Source organism: Microtus pennsylvanicus, chromosome 7, assembly GCF_037038515.1.
Source record: "Microtus pennsylvanicus isolate mMicPen1 chromosome 7, mMicPen1.hap1, whole genome shotgun sequence".
NCBI classification, from domain to species: Eukaryota; Metazoa; Chordata; class Mammalia; order Rodentia; family Cricetidae; genus Microtus; species Microtus pennsylvanicus.
In genome coordinates this window covers 118,497,796-118,520,963 of record NC_134585.1, presented here as the reverse complement: position 1 = coordinate 118,520,963, position 23,168 = coordinate 118,497,796, and the positions used below count along the sequence as shown (strand labels likewise).

General features: G+C 41.6%; 1 protein-coding gene across 6 annotated transcripts in view; it reads right to left on the bottom strand.

Moving 5' to 3' along the window:
• Nucleotides 1-2,454: 2,454 nt before the first annotated feature.
• Rprd2 (regulation of nuclear pre-mRNA domain containing 2) overlaps nucleotides 2,455-23,168 on the bottom strand; it is a 53,303-nt gene continuing 32,589 nt past the window's right edge. For 2 of the 6 annotated variants that reach the window (XM_075978145.1, XM_075978147.1), the window contains 6 exons: nucleotides 20,109-20,284; nucleotides 17,982-18,264; nucleotides 16,193-16,453; nucleotides 13,085-13,285; nucleotides 7,269-7,688; nucleotides 2,455-6,366 (listed from right to left, as the gene is read on the bottom strand). In XM_075978145.1, the coding sequence (XP_075834260.1) occupies nucleotides 6,278-6,366; nucleotides 7,269-7,688; nucleotides 13,085-13,285; nucleotides 16,193-16,453; nucleotides 17,982-18,264; nucleotides 20,109-20,284 (1,430 nt within the window). In that variant the 3' untranslated portion in view covers nucleotides 2,455-6,277. Of the gene's footprint in view, nucleotides 7,689-13,084; nucleotides 13,286-16,192; nucleotides 16,454-17,981; nucleotides 18,265-20,108; nucleotides 20,285-23,168 lie in introns of all 6 variants that reach the window. The other 4 variants (XM_075978148.1, XM_075978149.1, XM_075978143.1 and 1 more) reach the window with 2 other exon arrangements.

Below are 23,168 nucleotides of genomic sequence, written 5' to 3'. Positions count from 1 at the left end.
AACAAAAGCAACTTTTTAACTAAGGAAAGCATTCCTCTGTTCACAGGTTGACTGGGACCTCTAGCTTTGTATCTCTTCTTCCTTTCCCTTGTCATGTTCTCCCCATCTGCACAGAAACAGGTCCTTGAGACAGCTTACAGGTGATCTTCTAGAAGACTTGTCTTTACCACCTCAGTGAGTTACTCCTCAGCAATTGTGAACAGCAACTGATCAGATTTGTCTATAGAGTTACTCATGAGCAGGAATGAGAAACACCCTAATACCCCCAAACCCATTCTGATGATGTTACTAAGTCTCCCCACAAGAGGAGGTAACTCATTCCTGTTGTGTAAGATTAGTCCGAATATACCAGGCGGTAGTGGCACATGCTTTTAATCCCAGCACTCGAGAGGCAGAGGCAGGCAGATGTCTCTGAGTTACAGGCCAGCCTGGTAGAAGAACTAGTTCCAGGACAGGCTCCAAAACTATAAAGAAACCTTGTCTCAAAAAACCAAAATAAGAATAAAAAATTGATTGGCCCAACTAGAATAAAACAAACTGGAGGAGGGGAGCAGAAGCCACGTAGTTTTTCACCAACATGCCCAGAGGCCAAGGCAGAAGTCTAAAAGACGTTGCTCCTTCAGGTGCAGACTTTCAGTGACCAGCTGAGCTTTAGTGGAGACAAGGAAGCAAAGGTGAATCACACTCCAGAGTCAGTGTAGTGGTACGCCCTGGGAACTGGGTGTGCTCCCTAGACTGCTGCCACTTCTGAGGTCTTGTGACACGGGGAGCTTCACGAAATCAGGGCTGCTATTCAGAGCCTTCTACCCTGCCAGTGACCCAAGCCTGGCCCAGATGTAGTGACTATCCCGTGTGATCCCTTTAAGCCAACATTCCATTTATTAAGCCTCACTGGGTTATGAAAAAGGATGGAGTAAGAGAGGCTACGTATGAGTTCTACATGACAGGTCAATCACCCATGTCACCAAGGACAGATATAGATGACCAAAAGGACGCTTTCCCACACATTGCCCTCAACTCTATGCTTGCTTTGAAAATGTTCCCTATAGTTAGATGTCCTTCAATGGTCCGTGCTTGCTTACAATGCACAAGGCGTGGGTTTGATGCTTAGCACCGCAAGCCTGACAACCAAAACATCACCTTTTCCCCTTGGTTCACAGCTGTACAGTATTTGGAAAACACACATATAATCTATACAGTATAACCCACTTCACTTATCGATCACTCCCTGAGCACCCTGACCGCATCCCACCCATTACAATGCAGAGGACCAAACAGAACACCGAGGAGGCCATGAAGATCTTACAGGCTCAGCCAGACTTCAGTGACAACGCACAAGTCTAAAGAGGACAGATGGAAAAGTTCAATGTAAGAGGGGAAAAGTTAACCACACAACAAAGAAAACCACATTTTATTAAACTGGAAAACAATATTGGAGGCAATTTCCCCCCCAAAGCTGGGAAAGGTTAAGTGCAAGTGGCTACAGAGAGAACGAACAGGTGGTCTGTGCACACATGCCTTGTGTGTGTGGGTACACATGCCACTTTCTGTCCTTCCCCATATACCCCAGAAGGCATCTTCAGGGCTACCCCCAGCTTTTCTTTCTCCATTCTGTAGCCTGTTTCTCCTTTGACCCTGGAAAGTCACGCCACATCTTCGATGGAGGAAATTTAGCATCTCTAACCACAGGTCTGTGATACAAAAGTTGCAGTTTTGGCTCTTGAGAAGTCGTTTCTGTTTGCATTCACCAGAGCAGCCAGGGGCCCTTGGTCAAAGCCCGAATCTCAAAGAAAAATGTCAAACCTTTAGAACTGTTATTTTATTAAATGATATTAATACACATTCCAAAAGGATTTCATTGTTCTTGCCTCTAAAAGCATGTATTTGTTTTCCACACTGAACACGTGAGAGTATCAATCCAACATATCTATTTTCCCCCCCTAAATCTTAACAGGTTACCCCACCAATTAAAAATATGGAGGTGGGGGACGGAGCAGTAATTTACAGCTGATTCAAAAAAAAGCTGAAGCTTAACTGCGTCAATGGTAATGTTAGGACCGAGTGGATATTCTGCGAGAAGAAAGCTGAGCCAATTCACATTGTCTAGATAGCCTTGCTGTACCATACATAGCATACTGTTTCTGATATCAGAAAGGATCTGTCCTACACTGCTCACTGCACCCTCCAGGGAACCAACAGAGTTCTGCTGACCTCCATCCTTGGGAGGGCAGAGAGGTGCAGTGAGGAGCTATCATCTAAGCTGACTGGAGAGTGAACTCTCAGGAAACCTTTAAGGATCCTAGTTCTGATCTAGCATCAAGGAATTTTGGGTGGTATAGAGTATTCATAGAATTCTTTGTCTGTGGTTTTACAATGAGCACCAAGGACCTTAGGGACAACTACTTAATTCTGCTTCATGACTCAAGTCCTCGCTGAGACACACTATGTTGTACATTCTTTAAAAAATATCTTGTTTATTTTGTTTAAACTCAGGGGAAAATACAAAAGTCAGAGCATGGTACGGAGTTTAAATCACAGACACAGAAAGAATAAAATCCCTTGTTTTATCTTTATGAATACCAGAAATGTCTTTTGTTTCACTATATCACATATATACAGTTGTCTTCATTTACTGTTGCAGACAGATTTCCTTAAAATATCCAACAGCTTCATACAATCCTCACTTCCACCCTGAAAAACACTCAAGATTTTGTGGCAAAAACAAAAAAATGTCCCACAAAAGCCCAACCCCCGGGGAGTCCACCCTTGAACTGTACAAAGTACTCGTCTCATGTATTGGCCAGTATGTGTTTGAGGACAATTGCTGCTACACTCCAGAAAACACTATCCCGGTACTCCCATGTTTTCTTAGAAAACCAAATGGTCAGAGAGCCTTTTCAAGTAAACAGCGGAAGAAAGAATTCACATTCTTTTATTCTAGACTGAAGAACATCACTTAATTTCGGGGGGAGGGGAACCCAATCCCGAAAGTCACAATTCTCCTGCTCTCCCACCCCCGTTTGATGCTTTTTTACTAAACAAATGTCTTAAGACTGAATATAACTATATTTCCTTTGCTTTGCTATGCTACATACCCAATCCCCTCACAAGGTCATGGTATCATGCATTTTTGTGGACTGAACTACAGAAGTTTGAGAAAGGAAAGAAAGAGCTGGATCAAAAAGGGAAGTGAATAAAGACGATGTCTTGCACCCTTACACGGAACACATATCCCAGACTATGTTGGACAGTTTTTCTTCTGAAAGTGGTTTGTTCTGAGGCAAAGGATTGTCTTTGATTACATGTTGCACTTTTCTCCATCTTTCCTACCCCACTGAGAAATTCAAAGCACTCCCTTGATTCCTGATAGTTCTATCCTAACTTGTCAAAATTCCCTCAAAAGCTCATCACTGTTTGACACACCTACCTGGAGATTATTAGCGTTTACCCTGGTGCAACACACCAACAGAAATTGTAGTAAGCGGTATTTGCTTCCCAGATAAAGATAAAAGCACTCCAAACACAGTGATTGTCTTTCCCCTAAGTATAAGATGCAGAAACACAAACAAGCCTTTTAATGTAAGGAAGAAAACTCTTTCCCTTCGTGGCAATGACACAGGCAAAACATCTGCAAGTTGACATGGGAGGTGGGCACCGAAAACATCTAGTTACTATCTGCTGAGGGCCAACTTGGATTCAACAGGACCCCACTTCCCCTGTAACAAAGGCCAGCAATACCCACCTGTCTCCTCTGAAGGAACAAGAGCAGGGTAAACAGAGGACTGAGGGGAAATTACTCTAAAGGCAAAGTACTTCCTCCGGTAGTTCATGTTTGCAGAAAACCACCAGTGAGGCGGCACTGTAAAACGAACGTCTACGTAAACATTTAAGAGAGCAAGGATAATATTTTACCTACACTTGTTTAAGAATTTAGTCAGAATTAGTAACTCAGGGAGAAAAAGTCAGGGAAAACAGGGGGTAAGAGCTTAGAACAAATACGCAGACCCATCCAAACGCTTCCTTGTCCACAAAGGACAGATGGTCACACAGCACCATTAATGATCCCTTCCCTAGTTTACATACTATGACCATTCCTCATCTTCATATTGAAATTTTATTAGGCTTCTCACTTAAGAATGAGACTTTTTCTTTCTTTTTGAGACAAAGTTCCACTATATAGCTCAAGCTGGCCTCAAACTTGCCATTCTCTCCCATCCCTGCCTCCCTGCACTAAGACTATGGGTGTGTGCCACCACACCCAGCAAGAGAAAACTTTCTTCTACATAAACTGAAGTTTGTACTGCCTAGATTCACTGCCTGGTAATAGTGCAAAGGAGAATGCTTTAAAAAAAACAAAAGATAATAAAGAACTACGTCTCAACATGCCTTTAAAATAAAGCAAATACACCTGGCAGGCCCAAAATTGCCCACATTTTGTCCTTCTGCAAACATCTCTTGGCCTTCAGCAGGGCAGAGCATACAAAGGGAGAAAAGCTGGTCCCAGAAGTTGCTTAGCTGGAGGGGGAAGGAGACAGAGATCCTCCCACCACTATTAGCAAGTTCAACCCCCAAATGACACCCCAACATTGCACATGTTATTACCTGTACTGACCGAAGTTTTATTTCAAATGTAAGTTATCTTTCCAATAGAAATGGGATAAAATATTGTTCTCCTTCCTACTCCCCAAACCCACAGCCAAACGAAGTGGACTTAGTTATGTTCACTTTTTTTTTTTTTTAAAGAAAGGGGGAAAATGCAAGTAATTTGGGAAAGGTCCTAAGTGCACAGCCATCATGTATGCTTTCTGAATTTGTAAGGGAAGCCCTTCATTAAAAACAAACAAACAAACAAACAAAAAATTCAAGAGAGGAAACAAAAACAAGAAACCAAACTACTACTTCCAATGCTCTCTAGACTGTTCAAAATGCCTTCCCTGATTTCCATCAGTACCTGGGAGGGAAGAATGGGCGTTTTGGTGCAAAGAACGGAGGGCCTCTAACAAAAGGTGGCCGGGGTCTCTTTAAACTGTGGAATGGGTCTCTGCCGAGAAAAGCTTCCCTAGGCCGAAAGTCTGGCCGGGGACTCCGTAAAATCATACCACTCCGGCCGATGGCGTCTCTGTGTGCGGGACCCAAGGGAAGGCCACTGCTGCTGGTGTTGCCTCCCCCACCTCCTCCAAGGGCTGGGCCCAGATGCTCCAGAGGGCGGGAAGGCAGGCTCAGGCTCTCTCGTGCACGGCTAAGACCAGGGCCATTGAGGTCCCTGGGTCCTGTGAGCACCCCAAAATGCTCAGCCAAGGTCCCTTGAAGGAGGGAACTATGGTCCTTGGGAAAAACTGCCACAGGCCCAGTCACTCCATGCTCTGGCAGTGGTGGTGTTGGGAAAGGTACAACCCCAGAGTGGTCAACAGGAGGCGGAGGAGGGGGTGGAGTAGCAAAGGGGACACCACTCCCTCCACTGCTGCTAAGTTCCCCAGGGGGTGGAGGAGGGGGTGGGGGAGGGAAAGGAACTCCGCTGTGCTCTCCAGGAGGAGGTGGTGGAGCAGCATGGGCCAGAGATGCCTCCTTTGTAAAGGGGTTCGAAAGATCCACAGAGGGCAGATGAGTGGGTGCCTCTCGAGAGAAGATACCACCATGATCCTTAGGAGGGGCAGGTGGGGCAGATGACGGCCCCACTGGCTCTCTTTGGAAGGGTGTCCCATGTTCCAAAGGGGATGGGGGGAGATGATGCTCAAATGTTGAGTTGAAACTGCTGGAATGAAAGCTGGCGACACTCTCCTGAAACTGGGGTGCCCGTTCCTTGTATGGCGTTGTCTTAAAGCCAGTGAGGCCTCCGCTGCTCCCACCCCCAAGGGATGCCAACTCAGAGGCACCTGAGGGACCATTGTCAAAAGAGCTGCCTGGTGTGCTCAGATCAAACCAACCTACTCTTGAAACCTCTCGCCCATGTCCTCTATTTCCCTTCCCAGGAACTCGTATGGACTCTACAGTCTGTATTGGCTCCCCTGACATCCTCCTATTGGCTGCATTATGATAACCCAGAGTTTCTATGGGGGCTCCCTTTTCTTCTGTGCTATCAGGCAAGTCTAAACAGGAGGAAGAGACGCGGGTTTCTATGCGATAGTGTTCTTCCTGTTGCTGGTCAGGGGTAGGCAAGCTGGGCTGGGTGAGGTTTGACAGACTGACACCATCACTTGAAGTACCCTTGTTGGGGGTCTGGCCAAAATGCTTATCATCTGAGGGTTTGCGCGAGGCGTTTTTAAGCATATTCTTAAACTCAATCGTCGATGTGGCGGAAATCGTGGAGGCCAGGACTTTTTCCACACCTGATGTGGGAGGGTGTCCCGTTGGAGCAGCAAGGGTATTCTGCGAAGAGAAAAGGGAACGATGTGGGACTGAGTGAGGAGAGTCTGGGTACTGCTTCTGTGGCAAAGTGAGATGCCCAGTAGCAGGCTGAGACAAGTTACTGTGGTTGGAGTCAGGGGTGAAAAATGAATCATTCTTACTCGGTGATGGTGACCGATCAGACCCAGGTTCATTCCCTCTTATGCTGAAGGCACCAAATAGCCCAGGGGAAGATGAGAGCTGATCACAGTTCTCACTAGAGTCAAGGAGGGCCCTTACAGATGGAGGGAAGGCAGACTTTACCCCAAACTCTTGGGCCCTGTGGTTATAACTGGACAGGATTGGCTGATACTCAGTGGTGTCAGAAAGCTTGCTTGACTTCAGGATGGATTTGGCTGGTTTCTTCTCTAAGTTCATCACGGCAGAGGGGGGAGGCCCTGAATACTCAAAATCTCGGTAATCCTCATCTTCCTGGAAAGAAGTATCAGGGAAGAACTTTTCCTGTGACGACTCCATCAGGGAAGATGGCCTCTCTACTCCCTCCGAAGGCTGCTTGTAGGGAGAATCACTGGCCAGGCCAAAGGGCCGATATGTAGACACAGAATTGGGGAGCTCTTGAGGGTAGCTTTCATCTCTTCCAGGGGGTGGTGATCTTGTGCTGCTGGGTGTTGAGGAACCAGGGCTGATAATCTTAGATAGCAGGGACATAGTATCCACACTGCTGGACGTGGGCTTGTCCATCATCTCATCCTGGGTGGGCGTCCCACTCCGTTCATCCCGAACAGGGGTTCCATCAGTGTTGTCTGCTGAAGTGCTAGTGGGACCACGCTGGAAGTCTGAGGAATGGCTCTCTGACGGGGCACTGGATCCCAAACTGCTCAGGATTGGGATGTTTAAATTTAAGCCACTGAAACCAGGATTACCTTTTAAGAAGTTGTGGATCTTCATTTCCAGGCTTGGGGAAGTGGACTCTGATTCCAGCTTTGGCTTGGAGACCTCTGAGGATTGGCACATGGCAACTTCAGCAGGTGGGGCAGCAGGGCTAGTATTGTGGGTACCTGTAAATCCTAAAGTACTGGACGGTAATTTAAAAGGAGTGCTGGGGAGCACTGGGCTCTGCCCAACCGGCGCCTTGCTTGCTGAAGTTGAAGAGACTTCAGCAGTTGACGAATTAGGAGAATAGTTGAAGCTTTTGGAAATAAAGGACTGTGTATTCGAGAGCAGGTTTCGCCCCTTTATGGTAGAACCTGTGGTGCTAGCAGGGGACGTTGTAGAGCTCTGGGATGCAGCATCACTGGCCGGCACTGGGTTCCCAGTAACACTCTGAAGTAAAGATGACAGGCCTGCAGAAACACAGAGTAGAGGAGTTAAAGAACACTACCCACACTGTGATGAAAACAAGGCAGGCTTATTAGATATGATCATTCATTCTGGTGGGAACCAGACAGATTTTAAAACATGAAGTTAAAAGGAATCCAGACTAAGCAGGCAGTGTCTAAATGTCACAGAAAACATCAGGCCTATTTATCAACAAAGCATTCAGACATTCCCAGAACAATCCAGATACAATTCCAATAATAAAAGGTCACAGGAAAGGGGGATTTTCAATGTCAGAATCATTCATAGTTTAAACAAAGCAAAGCAGGAGAGGAACGGAAGCAAATTCTTAACACAACATTCCAAGCCAGTATCTGTGTCTGAGCTGTGGAATCTCTCTAAACACAAATGAATTTCCCACCTTTCTATTCTTCATAATTTACTCAAATATGTTAGCAAGCACTGCTGCTTTCATGAAGAAAAGAACATATACAAAATTCAGAAATCTGCTTTAATAGAGAATATATGAAGAAGTTTATCTCTTGTTAGATTAGTGTCACTTTTAAAATTATTTTGCATGTGTATCGGTGTTTGGCCCCCCTAGCCTCATGTATGTCTATATGCCACATGCATGGCCAAGGAGGCCAGAAAAAGGTACTGGATCCCCGGAACTGGAGTTACAGACTGCTGAAAGCTATGTGGGCAATGAATTTCATCTCTCCAGCCCTGTCTTTTTTAATTAATTTTTTTAATTTTATGTGCATTAGTGCTTTGCCATGGGTGTCAGAAGCCCTGGAACTAGAATTACAGACAGTTGTGAGTGTGGGTGCTGGGAATTGAAGTTGGGTCCTCTGGAAGAGTAGTCAATGTTCTTAACCACCGAGTATTTTCCTCACCCCAGTCTTGTATTTTATGGGGGATGGGAGTTTGTGGGAGGGGGTCTCATGTAATCTAAGCTGGCATTAAACTCTAATCCTTTTAAGTTGGGATTTTAAGTGTACACTATCACATCCAGTCTTTTTTCCCCTTTAAAATTTGAATTTATTTAATTATTTATATTTGAGGCAGGATGTCAACTACCTAGCTCTGGCTGGCCTTGAACTCATGGAGCTTTGCCTGCCTCTGCTTTCTGAGTACTGAGATTAAAGGCATATGCCACTACAGCCAGCTCTTTTCTTTTTTCTAAATTATTTTTATTTATGTGTATGTGTATATATTTGTATAAATGTATGTAATATGTGTTCAGGAAGAAGGCGTTACATAGTCTGGAGCTAGTCACAGGTGGTTGTAATCTACCAGATATGAATGCTGAGAACAGAATTTGAGCCCTCTACAAGAACAGGTCACGCTCTTAACTGTTGGGCCACTGTTCCAGCCCCTCTTTTTGTTTTCTTCTAGTTTTTTTTTTTTGAGACAGAGTGTTGCTATGTACGCCAGGCTGTCCTCATTCAGTCTTCCTTTCTCTTAATAAAGGTAGGATCACAGGCGTGCATCACAGAGATTGCTTTCAAGACCAAGGCTGTGAAAGACAGCAGTGACTAACAGAAAGCAGGTACCACAAAGACGGACAAAGCCAGACCAGGAGAAGTGCTGATATTTACATACAAAAACGCACAATTCCTGCTTTACCGCCAGGAAAACCCAAGGATTATTGGTTTGTACAAACTGACAATGATGAGACTCAACTCTGTTCACTAACTGACAAACCTCAGAACCATGAGAAAAACAATCTTTGTTGCAGGCTAAAGTTAATGAAATCAAAGTGCTCTGAAAATGAAACGAAACCAACCCCAGGATCTCCTTCCATAGCTGGGATGGACTCATGGTATTCTTCCCTGCCAAAATTACAAATGTATACCGCCATGTCCAGGCCAAAAAAGTCTAAAAGACAAAAAACTAAAAAGGAAGATCCTGTGAACCAACTATATTTTGTCAAGTTTATTCACTTCCTAGACATAAATGAAAATTTTAGTTCTTGCTAAATCTGCCAAAAGTATCTTTTGGTAAAGAAATATCTAAAGAAAATATTCCTGGGGGCTGGAGAGATGGTTCAGTGGTTAAGAGTGTTGCCTGCTCTTCCAAAGGTCCTGAGTTCAATTCCCAGCAACCACATGGTGGCTCACAACCATCTGTAATGAGGTCTAGTGCCCTCTTCTGGCCTGCAGGCATACAAACAGACAGAATATTGTATATATAATAAATAAATAAATATTTAGAAAAAGAGAAGAAAATATTTTTCATACTTCAGTTAGTGCTTCTTCAAAATATCAATTTAAAATCCTATTTACTAAGGAATTTAAAAATTAACTCTCTTTGTGCACAGGCACACGTGGCACCTACATGTGGGAGCCAGAGGTCAACTTCAGTTTCAGCCTCTCAGGAGCCTCCACCTGTCTCTGAGGCAAGGTCTCACTGGGAGCTGGGGTACCCCATCAGGCCAAGTCAGCTGGCCAACAGGATTCTTTTGTTACTGCTTCTCTAGCACAAGGATTCCAAACACAACTCCAGGCCTGGATTTAATGTGGGTACCATAGATTAAGCTCAGGTCTTCATGCATGCACAGAAAACAATTTACTGCCTGAACAAATCCTCAAGTTAATTTCAGTAAATGGGCCTCATCATGGCACGTTCATACACCACGTGTCATTAAACTTCATTAGTCACCTTTCCACCCTCCACCCTCCTCTCTGTGGACAGGAATTCCACCTGCTGTCATGCCACATCTATTTCACCCCCAATCACGATCTTTGTTTCACCTCTCATGGATCTTTATTTTAACATCTACACAGACAGACACAATTTATTATGCCTTTGAGAGAAAATATGGTTATTTGTATTTCTGTGTCTCGCTTAACACAATAATCTCAGTTACACCCATTTCCCTGCAAATGTTGGGTTTTTCAGGTTCTTCATGAGGCTGGATTAAATTAGAAGGGCAGTGTGCATATTTCATCTCTCTTGGCTGGTTCCATTTTCTGCCTACTGAAAGCAAGGCAATGTTAACAAGGACACACAGAATCCCTGTGCTGTGTTCATGTGAGTTCTTCAGATGTAGACCCAGGAGCAATCATATCTGAGTTCCATTTTCAGTCAGGAAAGTTCATCCTGACTTCCATGGTGGCTATACCAGCTTACAAACCTACAGACCAGACACAAATTTTATTATAACTGTTTCTGCTTCACATACTGGCATAAATTGTGATCCTTCTGACACTGCCTCTCAGGTAGGGGTCAATTGCAGCATGTCTGTCCTTTGTTTATTCTTTTATTTTTCAAGACTAGATGCTCGAGAACTCACTATATACACTGCACTGGCCTCAGACTCACAGGGATCCACCTACCTATACCTCTCAAGTGCTGTGATTACTGGTGTGAGGTATGTATGACTATTATGTCTCAGACACTGTGGGCATGTGCTTTCACAGAGCACTGTCTTCTCAGATAGACACTGTCAGGCCAGTGCGATGGCTCAGCAGGTAAAACACCTGATGCCAAGCCTGACGATCAGCATTTGATCCTCAGCACCCACATTGTATGAGAGAACCAATTTCAACAAACTGTCCTTCAACAAATAAATAAATTAAAAAAGATATTAGACTTTCGTAATATTTGTAATATGACGTTTTTGTCACTTTACTACATTTCTTTCATGTCAACAAGCCGTGAAGTCTTTCTTTTGAAAATTTGTCAACAGGTTGTGGATAACAAAAACAGAACAAAGTTCTAAGAAATTTTCTTTTCTTGTTTTGAGACAGGGTTTCTGAACTCAGATCTGCCTGCCTTTGCCTCCTGAGCACTGGGATTAAAGGTGTAAAAAAATTGTATTCTCAGGGTGGTAGTGGTACATGCCTTTAATCCCAGCACTCAGGCAAGAGGACTCTAAGATACAGTTATGCATCTGAAGGGAAAAAAACTAATATGAATGACTTTAAATTTGTTACTCCATCTACAAGATGGTGGTAGAAAGGGAGAACCCAAGAGCACTGTGATCTCTCTTGAGTTGTACAAGATGAGCTATTAGAGATTATCAAACCTCTTTTTGTGCTTAAAACAAAACCACCAGCACAAAAACACAGTGCTAGAAAGATGGCTCACTGGCTAAAAGCACTGACTGCTTTTCCAGAGGTCCTGAGTTCAATTCCTGGCACCCACATGGTAGCTCACAACTGTTTGTAGCTCCACTTCTAGGGGATCTGACACCCTCACCCAGACATACATGCAGGCAAAAACACCAATACATATAAAAATAAATTATATATATACATATTACACACACACACACACACTCACACTACCACAGAAACAGAACCCCACTGTAGCCTAAGTTAGCCTTCAACTTGAGATCTGAGTATCCTAAGAACTGGGATTACTGGGAACATCAATTCTTTCCTGTTAGTTCCAATAGAGAGAGGTTTCAGATGATCACTGAATAGTATTTACTTTTATAAAATAAAATTCTTTGTCTAAGGATAAACAATAATTTATCCAGAACAGTTTGGAAGTAATACATAGCTGTAGTGCTCTTCTCACAGCACGGGGCTCCTCACTAATACTGACATGTTACACTACATACATTCCGTGGCTGAGACTAGTCTATGCATTATAGGATATTTAACAACATCTGTCTGACCTGGTTTTATAATGCTGACACTGTTCTGGAATTCATAATTAATGGCATAATTATACTGAGATGCTTAAGAAAGGTTGTGCAGGTATCTGGGTAATAAGAATTGAAAGATCAGGTAAGACTCATGAGAAACTGAAGCACTTTTATGTAGAAGATGTAACTGGGAAGGCCAAAAAGAGAAGTTTAAATGAGGCACAGATTACAGATAGAAGAAAAGAAAGATGTATTATAGGTCAACATTAGACCTCAACACATACCAGGTAGTGGTGGTGAACTCCTTTAATATCAGCACTTGGGAGGCAGAGGCAGGTGGATTTCTGTGAGTTCAAGGCCAGCCTGGTCTACAGAATGAGTTCCAGGACAGTCAGGACTACACAGAAAAACCTTGTCTTGAAACCACCCTCATAAAGGGGGAAAAAAAAAAAGTCAACACACACTAACCCTATTCTGAAATTAATATAACCCTCCAATGGTGCCATGGTGCAGGTCAGAGTATTAAATAATCAAGAAAACTGGTTTTCAGTTTTAACATCACACATCAGACAGGCTTAACCAACCAAATCACAGCAACAAGCCTAGTTTTCCTATCTTAATGGGATGGTAACAGACTAGATAATATTTAGTCTGTTTCAATGTTGACATTTTCAATTCTATAAATGCCACTTCACAAGTGATAACTATAAAGGCACTAAGGAGTTAACTATAGTGTACATTTCATGACTTTGGATTCTTAGAACCAGAATACAAGATTACACTGTTACACAATTCAAGTCCCTCTGGCACATGTCCGTTTACCTTGGAGTGCAGGGGCTGACTGTGTCTGGGTTTTGGAAAGAGCAGAGAGAATGCTCTCTGGGGTGATCTCCACCTTCGAGAGGATATTTGCCAGAGGGTTGTGAGATGCTGTTGTGGCAGGAGCAGGTGTTTTCAGGCCACTGGTGAGGTTGCAGGGACTGGTAGGTGTTGCTGGAGAAGGTCTTGATGCAGAACTGACCCCTGGTGGCAGAAAGATGAACTCAAGAAGAAGCAATACTCAATTCATGACACTTTCCACTCAATGAATGATTGTTTAATAGTAATTTTTGTGACTTATGTACAAATTGTGCCCATTCTGACACATACAAAGATAAACACCTGAAAATATGAACTGTTCTATTTATAATATTCTTAAAACAAACAAGCATTATGTTATCTTCACACACATTGGTTTTCACGGCAGCAACCAGACAACCTACTTCTACTCTGATGATATGCCTGGTGTGTGGGCTGTGGTGGGGGGTGTGGAGATCAGTGATGTGGGATGTCCTTCTGTATATGTGTTGCTTTTATTGGTTGACGAATAAAGCTGTTTTGGCCAATGGCTTAGCAAAGTAAAGACAGGCAGAAAATCCAAACAGAGATATAGAGAGTGGGTGGAATCAAGGAGATGCCATGTAGAAGCTGAAGGAGAAAGATGTCACAACATTACTAGTAAGCCAGTCTCGTGGCAATACATAGATGCATAAAAATGGGTTAATTTAAGATGTAAGAGCTAGCTTGGAATACACCTGAGCCACTGGCCAAACAGTGTTGTAATTAATATAGTTTCTGTGTGATTATTCCAGTCTGGGAGTCTGGGAAATGAAAGCACAGTCTCTGCCAACAGGTTGGGAAGTGGGGGGAAGGGATGGGGTAGTAACGACAAGCCTATGTTATTGGCCAGGATTTTTCTTTGAAACAACCTTTAAAATGACATTATACAAACAAACTCCTTTACACTTTTACACCTCAAAATATTGGGTTGGTTATTAACACATTAAAAGGGGAAATGCAGACAGGAGAAAATAAGTAAATGAAAAATAGTCTAATTAAAAGAATAGATACTATCTTTTCAAGGTTGACCGTGACAATGGAAAGGGTTGGTAACAGTTAAATTTCCAACTACTAGGTATATAAAGGAGTATACTCTCTTAGGGAACAATTTAGTCCTAACACATGAAAATACTTTAAAAAAATCTACATGCTGTTTTTTGGTTTTGTGTTTTTGAAACAGGGTCTCCAGCTGTGCAGTGATAGCACACACACTTTTTTTTTTCCGGCACACACATTTAATACCAGCACTAGGGAGGCAGACGCAAGCAGATCTCTTTGTGGGTTTGAGGCCAGCCTGGTCTACAGAGTGAGTTCCAGGACAGGCTCCAAAGCTACAGAGAAACCCTGTCTCAAAAAAAACCAAACAAACAAACAAAAAAGAAATAGGGTCTTAACAATATAACCAATGTTGGCCTAGAATTCTCATTCTTCCTCATGGTTTTCTGAGTGTCAGCATTGTCTAGGCCACATGCTGATCCCTAGCCCCAAATAACACAGAGAGGGCAGAGCACAGATGAAATATCTGTTTCCCCATCTTTCTGCAGTTGTGTGTTGTACATTCTAGTGTTTTTATTGTTGTTGTTGTAACTCTGTGGAGAATGGGGGAAGCGTGTGGAGATCAGATGACAATTCTGTGGAGTCAGATCTCTCCACTCACATATGATCCTTAGAACAGTCAGGAGGTGGTGGTGCACGCCTTTAGGAGGCAGAGACAGACGGATCTCTGAGATTAAGGCCAGCTTGATCTACAAAGCAAGTTCCAGAACAACCAGGATTGACTGCTTTAGAGAGAAACCCTGTCTTGAATTAAAAAAAAAAAACTAAACAAACAAAAAACCCAAAAACAATAAAAACAGATCCTGAGAATTGAATGCAGGGCTCATCAGGTTTGCATAGCAAAGATCTCAGCATTCTTTACAAAGCAAAATGCTGAAAACATAGTGATATCTAATAACAAGGACTATCATACATTACCATTAAAGTTGACATAGATAAATTTTCTTTTCTTGTGTATGTGGTATATGCACAGGTACACTCATTCACATGTGTGCACCTGGAAGCCAAGTGATATTGGGTGTCTTCTGTCACTATCTAATTTCTGGAGACAGTGTCTCAAACACTAAATCTGGAGCTTTATGTTTCTTCTAGACTGGTTGCCAACCCCAACCTGTCTCCACTCACTCCAGATGGTGGGGTACACACATATGGCTAAGCCTAGTTTTTACATGGGTGATGGTGACCTGAACTTAGATACTCAGATTTATGCATCAGGTCGTTCTCTGGACCATTTCCCTACCCACTCTCATTTTTTTTTTCCAGAAAGGGTTTCATGTACCCCAGGCTATCCTTGAACTCCGGATTCTCCTGCTCGTCTTCCAACTGCGGAGACTGTAGATATGCACCATCACAACCAGCTAGCTGTTTAGACAATTATTTAATGACATAAAAATGTGTGATATCATAAAGTTTTTAAGTAAAATGGCTTAAAAATAATATAGACAATGTTTATTTTTTCTTAGTTTTTCGAGACAAAGTTTCTTTGTGTATCGTTGGTTCTCCTGGAACTTACTATATAGAGCAGAATGTATTCAACTTCACAGAGATCCAATTGTCTCTGCCTCCAAAGTGCTGGGATTAAAGGTATATAGCACCACTGCCCAGCCAACATTTCAACTACTAATAGTATTACAAATATTTAATCCATCAAATTCATGCATCCATAAATATTTGTGGGTGGTTTGTTTTGGCATATTAAGATTATTTTTGAGCTTTTTTAAAATAATGTCTATCCATTTGTTAATGTATTTAAAATGAAAAAATTTGTCGGACGATGATGGCACACACCTTTAATCCCAGAATTTGTGAGTTTGAGGTCAGCCTGACCTACAGATCGAGTGTCAGGACAAGCTATAAAGCTACGCAGAGAAACCCTCCCACCAAAAAAAAAAAAATTGAAGAAATTTCACCATTAGCAATAAAAAAAAAAAATTGATGGTTCAGTGAAAACCAAGATGGAATCCAGGTTTTACCATCCTCACTAGGCTCACTTACCAGTGTTTTTCATGACTGAAGTTAAGCTGCTAAGGATGGAACTAATTTTTGCCAGATCCACATTTGCCAGGTTTGGCAAAACCAAAGCAGGGGAAGGGGACAGAAGCGAAGTGTTCATGGGCTTTGGAAGAGGTGGAGCTGCTGTCGTGGGCACAGTTGCTGGGGCACACGGTGAGGCCTTCGAGACACTTTCTGTTGACTTTGTGGGTACAGAAGTGGAGACAGATGGTTTTTCCAGAGGTTTTTCTTTCCTGTCCTCTACTGTTTGAACAAACAAGAGGCAATGTTATAACCTATTTTCTAGATTTTACTTTCAGTATGAACCAATATTATGTCCCTAATATTTCCTACTCTGAGGGCAAAAGCCCTACTCTCACTTTATGTTTTTAAAACAAAACAAAACACAAAAGCCCCACCAGTTCCTAGCGGCCATATTAGATGGCTTAAAACCCCTGTAACTGCAACTCCAGGGGAGTAGATGCTCCTTCTGTCTTTTGGGGGTATACACAGATATGTACACTCATACACATAAATATAAGAGAGGGCTGGAGAGATGGCTCAGTGGTTAAGAGCACTGACTGCTCTTCTAGAGGTCCTGAGTTCAATTCCCAGCAACCACATGATGGCTCACAGCCATCTGTAATGAGATCTGATGCTCTCTGACCTACAGGCATACATGCACACAGAGTACTGTATACATAACAAATAAATAAATCTAAAAAAAATACAAAATAAAAAAATCAGTCTTTATAGTTTATGATCATTCCCAACATAAATTATCTGTATTTTACTTCTTAACATGAATTATTTTATGCACATGACTGCTTTTTTTGTCGGCATGTTATGTGTATATGTATGCAGCTCCCCAAGAGGCCAGAAGATGTGTCCTCTAAAAGAGCAGCAGTGCTCTTACCTGCTCCAGGCCTTAGGTACTAATTTGAAACTGCAATTTTTTTAAGTCTTAAATTTTGGAAATACACTCCTCTTACTACTTTAAAGAACACAGGGTAAGTAGTGTATTTAATTCAACACAAGCCAAACTACTTAATAAAAATAATTATAAAAGTGCAGATGTCAGACAAACAACCATTTAAGGTTAGTTCTGAAAATTAATTAATCAACTGCAGCTTTGGAATTCTTTTTCCTTAAATTATTTTTGGATTTATATATGTTATGAGTATTATGTCTCTATTTATGTACGCCACATTTTTCCTGGTGTCCAGGGAAGTTACAAGAAAGTGTCGGATCTCTTGGAACTGGAGTTAAAGACAGCTGCGAATTGCCATGCAGGTGTTGGAAACTGAACCCAGGTTCTTTGCCAGAGCAGCAAGTGCTCGTAATTGCTGAGCCATTTCTTCAGACCAGTCAAATTAAAACAACACAAACAAAAGTTTAAAGTTATAAATTCTTGTAATATATTTTGTTTATCTCAACATATCCAAATTTTGTTTTGTTTGTTCAAGACAGTGTTTCTCTGTGTAGCTCTGGTTGTGCTGGAACTCTCTCTGTAGACCAGGCTGGCCTTGAACTAATAGACGATCCACCTGCTTCTTCTTCCTGAGTGCTGGGATTAAAGGCATGTATTGCTGCCACCACCACCTGACTTATATCCAAAATATTTTTTTTCAGTAAGATATTAAAAATAAAAATCATTTCTGAGCAATAGGATACAGCTCAGAGTTAAGTGCCTGAGAAAGGCCCTGGGTTTGATTTCCAGTACCATGAAAAAGCAAGTTTGGCTAACTAATTAGCAGGAAAACAAAGTCAATACAGAATATAAGCTACTTACCAATGATTTTTGATCCATCATCTTCTACATCAGAGAGTTCCATGTCTTGCACATCACGGTTATCTGTCACAGGCTCAGGTGTGGCAGATTTTTCACTCTCCATGGCTGGTGACCGGGATTCCTCACCTCCCATTCCCTGAAACGGAGACTCAGAACCAGTTGGGGAAGGAGCATCCATACTTGGAGAAGGAACTGGCGATTCCTCAGGATCAGGAAGGGTTGACTTCAATTGATCCAACTTCTTCTTTAAGTTGTTTACTCTGTTAGCAAAGGTTTTATAAGCCTAAGTAAGAGAGGGGGGAAAAAAAGACATTATTTCTCTGAAAAAAACGAACACCCAGCCACCATTTTGACTATGATCACATTTCCTCGTTATTAAAAACAACGAGAACAAAACAAGAATATCATCATCTGTTGAGCACAGAGTAGTCTGGATATCTACTGTGTTCAGTGAATATTACAACCCAGTCATCTGAGTTAAAAATCTGTTTTTTTGGGGGGGTGGGTTTCTCTGTATAGCCCTGGCTGTCCAAGAACTCACTCTGTGGACCAGGCTGGCCTCAAACTCAGAGTTCCACCTGCCTGTCTCCCAGTGTTGGAATTAAAAGTTGTGAGCTACTACTGCCCAGCTTTCCACACATATACACATAACCCTCTCCCCCTCCTTCCCTTTCTATATGTGTACACATGTATATATGCATATATATATATAATATATAAAATAACTCAGACACATTTATTTTGGGGGTGGGCATACAGGTATGTAGGTGTCACAGCACACATATAGAGGTCAGAGGAAAATTTGTTGGAAAGCTGGTTTTCTCCTCTCACACTAGTCCCAGGGACTGAACGCAGGTCATCAGGTTTGGCAGCAAGTGCCTTTACCCTCTAAGCCATCTCACCAGCCCCCAAAACTATTATAGTCTATATACTGAGTCATATATGTTTTACCCATATATATTTCTAGTCTTAGTTTTCATTTCTATAACACTGTGAACTCCTAAAAATAAACAAATAAATGAATGAATGAAACAAGGAGGAAAAAAGAACCCATCAAGGCATGATAAGCAAACAATCAAAAGCAGAGGGACCATTACAATAAGTTACTATGGTAACTTAGGCTGTCTAGAGCTTGGAGGAAATCACTTCTTGTTATTTGAAGCTGAAACCTTTAATTAAAACATTCTAGGGAAAAAAAGAAAAAAACAAAAAAATTCTAGGAAACAACTGCAGGCTTCTCTTAATGTCTACCCCTATGAGAATAGAGTCCCCAAACTTTCATATGTTTGTGTTTTCTCTTTGTGAATACGCATGACTTGGAGGGAGGGGTCATTATACCTTCCCCTCAAGAAACCTATTTCGCTCTGGTACCCTGAATCAGCAAATCCTTGCTTCTTCGATCACTTGTATGTTAAAAATTACAAGAGTACTCCTAGTCATTCATGGTACTCCAGCTTAAAAAAAAAAACCTCTACAACTGGGCAGAGGTGGTGCACGTCTTTAATTCCAGCACTTGGGAGGCAGAGGCAGGAGGATCACTGAGTTCAAGGCCAGTTTGGTCTACAGAGCAAGTTCCAGGAGAGGCTCCAAAGCCACACAGAGAAACCGGTCTTGAGGGGAAAAAAAAAAACAACTTTGCAATAGTCCAAATGTATAAGGCACTATAGAAAGAACATAAATATCACACACACACAAAAGGAAAAGGGGAAAACGAGAAAGAAATACTAATGCGCAATGGTTAGGATGTTTAAGAATGTTAGTATCTGAGGGACCCATGTCTTAATCTAATCAGCACTTTTTACTATTCAAGAGTAATTTCTTTATGTGTCTAATGTCTATTTTTTTTAAGATTTATTTATTTATTATGTATACAACATTCTGCCTTGACATATGCCCGCACGCCAAAGGAGGGCGCCAGATCTCAGTACTGATGGTTGTGAGCCACCATGTGGTTGCTGGGAATTGAACTCAGGACCTCTGGAAGAGCAGTCAGTGCTCTTAACCTCTGAGCCATCTCTCCAGCCCCTGTGTCTAATGTCTAATGCTTATTCTCAGTGTTACTCACCCTATGTAAAAAGTATCTGACATACAGTAAGTATTCAATATAAAATAGTTGCAATTACTTACGTTGGCCACCACTTTCACTTCCTTGTACTGTGCTTCATAGAAAATTCCAGCATTTTCTAGTGCTTCTGTTAGGGAGGGCCCGTTTTTCACCTGTTTATCTAATCCATTCACAAACTCCTCTAGCTTTGAACTTGCTTCTTCAAATTCTTTGGAAAACTTCTTTCCCCCTGTTTTATCTAAAAGAATGGAGAAGATATTTATATTAAAATTAGAAAAGTAAAAACATTAATCTCAGCCACGTGGTAGTGGCACACGCCTTTAATCCCAGCACTCTGTAGGCAGAGGCAGGTGTATCTCTGAGTTCGAGACCAGTCTGTTCTACAGAGTGAGTTTCAGGACAGCCAAACAGAGAAACCCTGTCTTAAGGGGAAAAAAATATTTTGAGTAAAATTTCCATGCAACAGTTCTTACTGTTCTGTGACACTTTTCCTGCTGCGTTAGCTGAAAATTATTTTTGTTTTGAGTGTGAGACTATGTAGTCAATGCTGGCTTAAAATTCATGGTCTCCTGCCTCTGCTCCCCAAGTGACGAGAGTCCTAGAATGTGCCACCACATCTGTTTTCTAGTGTACGATATTTCTCGTCCCAACTTTAAGACAGAGTTTCAATAAACTGTTTAGGTTGTCCTTCAGTGACTGATATTATAGACTTGTGCCACCAGGCTATAATCACAACAACAGTTTTACCTTTAAGAAGTTAAACCAACACCTCCCCCGAGACACACACACACAAACACAAACTTGTGATTGTTCCAAATGAAGGTGCCTATAATAAGATAAAGTTCACCTGAAAGAGTTATTATTTTTCTTTTTTTTAAACATTTATTTTTAGCCAGGCAGTGGTGGTGCATACCTTTAATCCCAGGATGAGGGAAGCAGAGGCAGGTGGATCTCTGTGAGTTCAAGGCTAGTCTAGTCTACTGAGTAACTTCCAGTACAGCCATGGATAGACAGAGAAACCCTGGTAAAAAACAAACAAACAAACAACAACAAAAACAACCAAACAAATTTATTTTTAAATTTTATGTGTATGGGCAAGTGTTGCATGTATGTGCACCACATGCAGGCCCTTGATGCCCTGGAAATGGAATTACAAGCCAATGGCGGTGAGTCATCCAGCATGGGTACTGAAAACTGAATCTAGGTTCTCCGGAAGGATAGCAAGTGCGCTTAACCACTGAACCACCTCTCTAGCCCCATCCATCACTTCTTTTAGCCATACTCGTCCTTAGGAATATCATATGAAGCTCCATTCTCTTTACCTGTATCTACTTTCTGTAGTACAGAAGGTTCTAACACATGTCTCTCATATGAGAAGCCACAGTTCAGAGAAGTCAAGTCATCTCATACAGTATTCACTCTTCTATGAAAGTGTCCTTAAAATTCAACAAATGCTTCTCTTCTAATGCCTGCTGGAATAGAGCTGTGGATGGATATGGGCATTCATTCTGTCTTTGCCTTTCATTAGCTATGCAACTTGAGCCTACTTATCTCTTCATGAGGCCTGTTTTCTCATGGGTATAACAGAGCTTTATAAAATGCTTCCAGGTTTTGATTGAGATTAAATTAGATGGCCTGTGTTCAAGTTAAAGTATGGTGCAGTGGACAGGGATAATATTCAATATCCAATGGATAATATTCAAGTCACTCTGATTAGCAAGTATAATATCACTTATTCTGTCAAGACTTTTTGTTTATATTCAATGGACACACCCTTAGAGATATTACAGAATAAAAGCCCAAGCATCTTCATCTTTGGTGACTAAATACACATTTATGTATTTAGTAAATTTATATCACCGTTGTAGAACATGAGCAGATGCTAGAAGTACCATCTGGGTTGCTGAGAACTGTTTAAAAACAGTGTGCACTGCTTTTATTCCTTTCCCCATCATGGTTTAAGTATAAAGCCTCCCGAGTGCTGGGATTAAAGGCGTGCGCCACCACTGCCCAGCTGCAAAAGGCAGATATTAGGGTTAGCTACAGGTACATGGCTGGTTTTGTTTTACGCAAAAGTGGTCTTGTTCTAATTTATAGTTTACATTCCCCTTCTCCCTCTTTGTAGTCCCTAGCTGCAGTGGTTCAACATAGCTACTCTGTTCTTTAGAGCATGTTCTAACTTTATGTAGATAATGCAGGTGGACAAGCTAGATTGTTAGAGGCAAAAATGGAAACATTAAACAAACACCACAGTGCTCACTAACAGCATTATGATTCTGCTATAAAATGTGGATTTTCCTCTTTGGGGAGAAAGCTTATAACTATTTTGTATGGCTTATCTGGAAACTTCTGTATGACTTTAATCCCAGCACTCTGGAGGCGGAGACAGAGGCAGGTGAATCTCTGAGCTCGAGGCCAGCCTATTCTACAAAGTGAGTCCAGAACAGCCAGGGTTTACACAGATAAACACCGACTCAGAGAAAAAAAACAAACAAACAAGGAAAGAAAAACTTACGTCCTAGTAAAATATTGTTATTCCATAAATAATTGAAGTAAAACATGGTACAGAAAGGAACAAAATGGACATATAAATGAACAGCTAACCATCATTTATTCTTTATTTCAAAAACATGCATCAAGAGCAGATATGTGTAATTGTTCAAGCATTAGAGTATAGAAATAGTCAAGTAAAAGATAATCTCTGATTGTAAGAGGCTTATCTTCTAATAAATTATGAGTATAACTATATAAAATCATAATATAAAAAAGGAGAAGACAATAGAGCAACCTTACTAAAGAATATACTCAAATCAATTAACCACAAAGGGGAAACAAAACTGTTTATATCTAATTCAATATAACAAGGAAGTGAAAAGAGCAGGAATTTAGGGGCTGGAGAAATGGCTCAGTGGTTAAGAGCATTGCCTGCTCTTCCAAAGGTCCTGAGTTCAATTTCCAGCAACCACATGGTGGCTCACAACCATCTGTAATGAGGTCTGGTGTTTTTTTCTGGCCGGCAGACATACACATAGACAGAATATTGTATAATAAATAAATAAATAAATAAAGTTTAAAAAAGGAGTAGGAATTTATATACAAAGCCAGGTGTGCTGGTAGACAAG